Below are 6,871 nucleotides of genomic sequence, written 5' to 3' on the forward strand. Positions count from 1 at the left end.
CTCTTTCTTTTCCCTTATCCTTTGTATCACATGCAGAGAAGAGCTCTCTGGGCTTGTTGCTATGACAACCGTTGATAGTCCTCATTTGCTTCGGTATTTTGATTGGTTGGGGACAATGTTGCCTCTTTTGTGAGGGTGAAAAAGGAGGAGGCCCACTCGAATGAGAGTAGGATGGAAAGATGCCAAACTGGTCCAGAGTGTAACGTACATCTATTGGGGGTTGGGGGGGATGGGGGAGTGTCCTTTGGCAACAGCAGATGATCAAGCAGTGAGCTTCAGTGTATGATTCACAACCGCATGCACCAGCATGCTGCATGCAGAACAAGTGCAGCTCCATCTGTCTTCAATCTGGACCAATCTGTTCTGGCACTTTGAGGACTCCGGCTGCCTTGGGTGAAAAAACCCTTTGCCTTGTCATCTGACTACACAGCAGAGAGCTACTGGCCTTCAAAAGCTGCCTGGAACTAGAATAGCTTGCTTAGCAGCTGTGATATCGTGAAGCATGGATTGAGGTAGGTGGTGCATCTTTTATGGCATTACTGTGGGGATATGTGTGCCCAGGTTTTACTTGGTAGCCCTTAACAAGTCTTTGATCGTGTTTTAAAAAATCTTTGTGCTGTTCTGTGCTGTCCTAATTCTGAACCTACTTCTGAATGCATAAGGATGGCACAATTAATAAGATGAAATATCTTGTTATTTTGTGGTACATGACTTCAAGTGTTTTAGAACTTCTGTTGAGCTTAAATTCTGCAGATGTGATGTTCCTTAGATATAACACCACTTTGAGACATCAAAAATGAATGTAGATCCAGTTATTCATAGTAGGGTAGGGATTAGAATGATTTTATCCAATGTTTTATTTTGTGCCCATGTCTTTTATGTCTGTGGCACACAAATATGCAGGTGAGGTCTACTTTTAGATTCATAAGAGCCATTTAAATATTGCCAGCCATTTCATAATCCAGCAGAAAAAAATCTCACAGTATAGATACGTTGAAATCCAGACATCATATTGGGAGAGGGATAGAAATGAGGAGGATTATGCAAGAGGCTGAAGAGTAAATACCATAAATTGCTAAATAAATTACTCTCTTTCAGATATATTTAATGCTAATAATCCCTACATTGTTTTATTTTGTTTTCTTCTGTAGTGAGTTGAAAAATACCCTCTGTTCCTAGGTAAGTGTATATAGATCTGAGATCTTAATAACTTAGTTGTAATCTACATATTTTAGGGAATTAATACTGTTTACTCAATAATATTTGTGAATACTGTATAGAGGTGGGATAGTAATAATAACCTAGGAGTGGATATGATTTTTATATTGCACAATTTAGCTTTAAGATAATTAGACACAATGGACAATACAATATTCTGTTTTGGTCTTAGAAGCTATTGCAAGCAGCTTCTTGTTATTGTGTGATTATTTCCATTCCAAGGATGATTTCAAAATATTTAGGGTCAAATGTGCTTGATATTTGGAGGACTTCCTTGGTTGGTTCTTTGGCTCTATTATTTTTGCTATGAGGTTAGTTGAGTCTTAGCTTTCTAGTGTTACTAGGTGTGTTCAATAACTTGATTTGAACTATAGATTACCTCCTTTAGGATCCATTCACTGAAAGCTCTTCTAATTATAATCTATTATCAAATGATAACCCATTGTCATGCATGCAGTAATTTCTTTCAGCTAAATGCTTTTAGTGACATATTGTACATAAAACACACAGAATTAAAGTATATAAGTGATTTCTTTAGGTAATATTAAAATTAGACTAAATTGAAATTAATTTAGTTGGGGAAAACAATAACCTAGTTCAAAATACAAAACAAACTGAAATGCAAAGTCAAAAATAGAAAAAGAACAGAGGGGTACATAATTCAAGGGCATTGGCATGAACATTTAAAGTAATCTTCTTTGAAAGAAAAGGTTTGAAATATTTTTTTCCATAAAGTTCCCACAGGATTGGTCTAAAGAGAGGGCAGAGGTCAACTGGATCTAGACCACAAAGTAATTTTCAAAAAGTATCAGAATGTGTTATCACAGCACTGCAAAGCTCTGGAATTAAGTTCCTTTTTTTGGTGTTTCTTTATAGCAATTTTTAAATTGTAGCCCTTTAAAAATTCCCTATATTTTTATCCTATTGGGTAAAAAAGCCTTTTAAGACAGCCTTTTAAGACGGGATTTGATTCTATCTGGGAAAAGAGGAAAATTGCTTTCTAATTTATCTATGTTATGTCTCTGGCACAACCAAGAGTTTCACAAAATCAGTCATTTGTAGGAATATAGCTTCTCTATTTTATTTCCCTGACATCACTACAAGGGGAACAGAGGTTTCTGTGAATGGGGCAAGGGAGGAATAAATGATGAAACTTGCAGCACCACAAGGCAGAGACTACATGATTTTCATCCAATGCCATTATACAAATATTTGCATCCATACCCACAATACAATACAAAAGGCCAAAGGTTGCACTGTAATGTCACAGTAAATACTTTGTCATTGTCACATCACCATGATTTGTATTTGTTATTTCTGGAAGGGAAACAGAACTTTGGGGCTCTGGAACATTCTGTTCTGTTGGCTAAAAGTATGGGTTTTCCCAGAATAGTTGAGTACTTGACCATAGCTGGACCATTTGATTGGAAAACTATTTTTGACTGGACTCAGCACATGATAAAATTCATCAAATATGTCTCCCTGAAGATATTTTTAATATAGAAAGACATTTAATAGTATACAGAGATTTAAATGAGGTCCAAGTTCATTTTTTTCTTGTTCAATCTGGACATTTCTACATTTCTTTAAAACACAATTAAGATGGAGTCTCTTTACACAAAACACATTTCTTATTCCTAGGAAATTACAAATTTGTAGGATTGTGAATAATATTCCCCTATTATCAAACTTATATATTTTATTGTATTTTTAGCTCAAGATTCAAACTATTATTTTTCTCCCCAAGCCACTTACATTGATTAAAATATTGGTTTAACCACAGCATCAGTCTTGTGCCTAATTCTGGGCACTTTAAAAAAATCAGACAAATTGGAAAAGGTTCAGAGAAGATAATGTTCAGGAGCCTAGAAATTGTGAAGAGAAATTAACTGAACTGGAAACATTCAGCCTTGAGAAAAAACAAACTTGAAAAGATGCTACACAGAAAATCTGTTCTCATTCCAGAATGCAGAACACCAAGTAAAATATGTAAGAAAGGCAGATTCCAGCCGAACATGAAAAACATTAGTAACAAAAACCCTTCCTAATGATACAAACAGTTTAACAGCAAAAATTACTCTGAAGTTGTATTTTTCCATTCATTGAATGTGCTTGGCCAGAGGTTAAAAATCTATTAGATATGCTTTAATAGATTGTTGCACTAAGAGTTTTTGATCCAATGACTTTGAAGATCCCTATCAGTTCTGTAATTCTGTGATTCTAAAAAAAATGCATAGGTTTTGCCCTTGGGTTTACAAATTAAAAACAATGCACAAAGTAGAAAGAGAGCTTCAATCAACAGAGTATTAGGGTTTAAGTATTGTCTAGGACTGAGAGGCCAAGGTCCAAGTCACCTTTAATAAGGAAAGATTATTAGCTGATTTGGGACCAGTAGTATCTCTTACTCCAGCCTTTCTCTCAAGGTTATTATGGTGGGGGAAAGCTGGTGGAAGAAGTATCACGTTTCTGAAAAAAAGATGGTGCAAAAGTAAAATGAATCCTCATCATGTGTCTGTAATTGGAGCATTAGGATCTGTAACAATGAAATTGTCAAAATAGCTGACAAAATTAGAATTATTTTATTTCAAAACATTTCGTTAAAAAAATAAAATAAACATAGCTAAAAAGTCATATAACATATAAAGTCATATATTTTGGCATAGCCAAAAGTCACAGTTGATATCTAATACCAAATAAGCTAGGAACAAAATTCGGTTCCAGATGGTGCTCGAAAAAGTTTATCCAGTAAAATATGACTTTCATTATCTTCCAGGAGCAGCCAGCTTTGTTTTAAGCTAACTTGTCATAACTGAAAAGCAGCACCTTCTGGCTTCAGCTTCCTCACCTCATGGCATTGGGGGCTCAAAAGCAGCTTCTCCAGAGATGATTTCGTCAAAAGGGTCAACACTTATTAGAAAGGGGTCCTGAAGATACAGAGGTGCCAAACCATATAGGGTTTTATAAATCAAAGTTTTCATATTCTGTGGAGAAATGACCGAAAAACTCAGTTAGACTAGGAAGTGATTTTGGTCAAGACAATGAGTTAGAAGTAATCCCCTCCATAGTCAGATCATCACACAACTGCTCCAAGATGAACAAAGCATCTAATGTATGATTACCTACAAGGGTTGGTGCCAAAGATTGCTTGGGACAAGATCGTTGTCTGCATGTAGGCCTTGAAATTCATGGCCTTGCCAACCCCAGGTAGGAAGCACTGAGACTGAAGTCACCCAACACTCAATATCAAAATACATGTGGATTTCAACATTAAACCAGATCAAGGAAGAGAACAAGTTGTTGTTCTATATATCTGGAGCAGCAGGCTATGGAACATTGCTGCTATAGCTGTGTTTTTATTTTGGATATTGTAACAAGATTGAAAGGAGGAATAAAAAAGTGCTTTAGATAATTGGTAAATCTATTTTGAAATATTGACGATTTGTAAGGGACAAATATACATATTTGTATAGTTTATTCTGATATATTATTTTTCTTCTTAGGAATAGAAAAAGTTCTAAAATAAGATCTTGGAGGAGAAAAAGGCCAGCTTTTCAAGGTAAGTTATTTGGGTTTAATAGAAAAAAGATTATTTTATACTCTTTTATTTCATTTCATCACAGTAATAGTTTACCCGTGTAACACTCTGTTGTGCAAGCTGTCTTGGCTTCCAGTTTTTTTCCAGCTGCAATTCAAGCTTATCATTTTTAAAGTTCTATGTGCACCTGGCCATGATATCTGTGGAACTGCTTTTCCCTAAGGATATCTACCCTTCCTATCAGATCAGATAGGGTGGGCACACTCCTTGCTCCTTCCCCCTGCCCGTCCGGACATCATCAAGATGAAGAGCGAGGGGAGGAATTCTGGGAGTTGAAGTCCACAAGTCTTAAAGTTGTCAAGTTTGAACACCCCTGGTGGTTTTTTTCTAAAGGGTTAGGGATGCAAGAGTCTTGTAACTTGACAGCTTTAAGATTTGCACACTTCAATGCCAGAGTTCCTGAGCCAACATGACTGGAGGAGGAATTCTGGGAGTTGAAGTCCACAAGTCTTAAAGCTATCAAGTTTGAACACCCCTGGGTTTTTTTTTCTAAAGGGTTAGGGGTGCAAGGGTCTTGTAACTTGACAGCTTTAAGATTTGTGTGCTTCAAATGCCAGAGTTTCTGAGCCAACATTTTGGTTGCTAAGCAAGAGCGTTGTTAAGTGAGTTTCACCACATTTTACAAGTTGGCCATGCCCACCCAGTCACATGGCTGGCAAGCCACTGCCATAAAGCAGGCCATACCTATAGAAGAGGTTCTAAAAATTTTTGAAACCCACCACTGGTGGAAAGGTAGGTACTTATATAAATGTTTTAGATTTCTTTATTTATATAGCATATAGCAATGTTTTAGATAAATAAGATTGTATTTTTTCTATTCATCAATACGAGCTCTTTATATTTACTTTCCTTTTGTCTAGTGGTTATGCCTCATTTCCTGGATTGGTTTGTGCCAATGTATTTGATGATCTCAATTCTCATATTGGTGGGCTTTGGAGCTTGTATATACTATTTTGAGCCAGGACTTCAGGAAGCACACAAGTGGAGAACACAAAGACCAATCATGGAGCGAGACCTCCGGAAAACATTGATGATACGAGATAATCTAGGATTTGGAGTGCCTGAAGTTTAGTATTCTGCTCCCCAAGACAGCTGAACATTTGGTTTGTTCAGGACAATTTCATTATGTGGTCAGTTCATAACTTCATTCATTGTGATGTGGCTCTTTTTTAATGAAGTATTCTTTGCTAGTTTCTCTAAAATACACCTTTTAAATAATGTCACCTTGGAGCTTCTGGTTTTAACTTTTAATAATTAAGCTCTGTACATTATACCATCATTTGAATTTTTGGATCCTCTGTAAATAAGATAATCTGCTGGAAATAGTTACACCTAAAGAGGAACTAGATGGTTATGTTTTACTACAAGGATAATCAGTATAGATTCTGGGTGCTCTGAAAACACATCTGACATTATGCCATTTTTAAAAATCACTTGGATTTTAAACATCCTAATGGATTATATACTTTTTCACTTCCAGCATTGAGCTCAGATATGCTGAAGGACATCTTCTGTGCAGGCTAAGAAAAAATAACCTATGTTCATTATTTAGAATGGGATCTTTCACCTTTCCTTATTCCTTATCCTTAGAATTTGAACTGCTGCACTTTTCCAGTTTTCTGCTGCTGTGTCTGTTGAAGTGGACAAGACTTTTAAAACTCAAATGCTCCATCTAACCCTATTCTTTCTATGTGTATAATTTATCTTAACACTATAAAATATAGAAATACACAGTCTACCTGTGTACATCTTATATAAGAGCAACTGAACTACAAACCATGATTGCATAATTCCAGTGCAGTTTTCCAGAGCTACACTGTATATGATATGGGTTAGTAGTATCCAGTGACGTGCGGTGAGGTTTATGACTGGTGAGGCACTGACACAGTGCTGGGTTTCAAATATTTTTAGACTTGTGGACTTCAACTCCCAGAATTCCACAGCCAGACATGCTCAGTTCCAATTTAAAGCGACAGCATTTGTTTTTCTCCTTTGCTCCTTCTTTCTTTTTCTTTTTCTTCTCCTTCCCCTCCTTCCTCCCTCTCTCCCTTCCTCCCC

The 6,871-nt window shown here is 36.3% G+C and overlaps 1 protein-coding gene across 3 annotated transcripts; it reads left to right on the top strand.

The window, feature by feature from the left end:
* The first annotated feature begins 316 nt into the window (after positions 1-316).
* Positions 317-6,652, top strand: SMIM45 (small integral membrane protein 45). 3 transcript variants are annotated; one of them, XM_081958844.1, is made up of 3 exons: positions 317-512; positions 4,689-4,774; positions 5,674-6,652. In XM_081958844.1, exon 3 carries the CDS (start codon positions 5,679-5,681, stop codon positions 5,883-5,885), a length of 207 nt encoding a protein of 68 aa, XP_081814970.1. In that variant the 5' UTR covers positions 317-512; positions 4,689-4,774; positions 5,674-5,678; the 3' UTR covers positions 5,886-6,652. The 3 variants fall into 3 exon arrangements, with proteins under 3 accessions (XP_081814970.1, XP_081814972.1, XP_081814971.1); XM_081958846.1 differs by having other exon boundaries at positions 4,719-4,774; XM_081958845.1 differs by lacking the exon at positions 317-512 and adding an exon at positions 1,161-1,179 and having other exon boundaries at positions 4,719-4,774.
* Positions 6,653-6,871: the final 219 nt, after the last annotated feature.

Source organism: Natrix helvetica, assembly GCF_964273705.1.
Source record: "Natrix helvetica genome assembly, chromosome: 6".
NCBI classification, from domain to species: domain Eukaryota; kingdom Metazoa; phylum Chordata; class Lepidosauria; order Squamata; family Natricidae; genus Natrix; species Natrix helvetica.

Excerpts from the sequence above, each read along its gene's own strand:
- SMIM45 (XM_081958844.1), top strand. The coding sequence starts at position 5,679 with ATGCCTCATTTCCTGGATTGGTTTGTGCCAATGTATTTGATGATCTCA.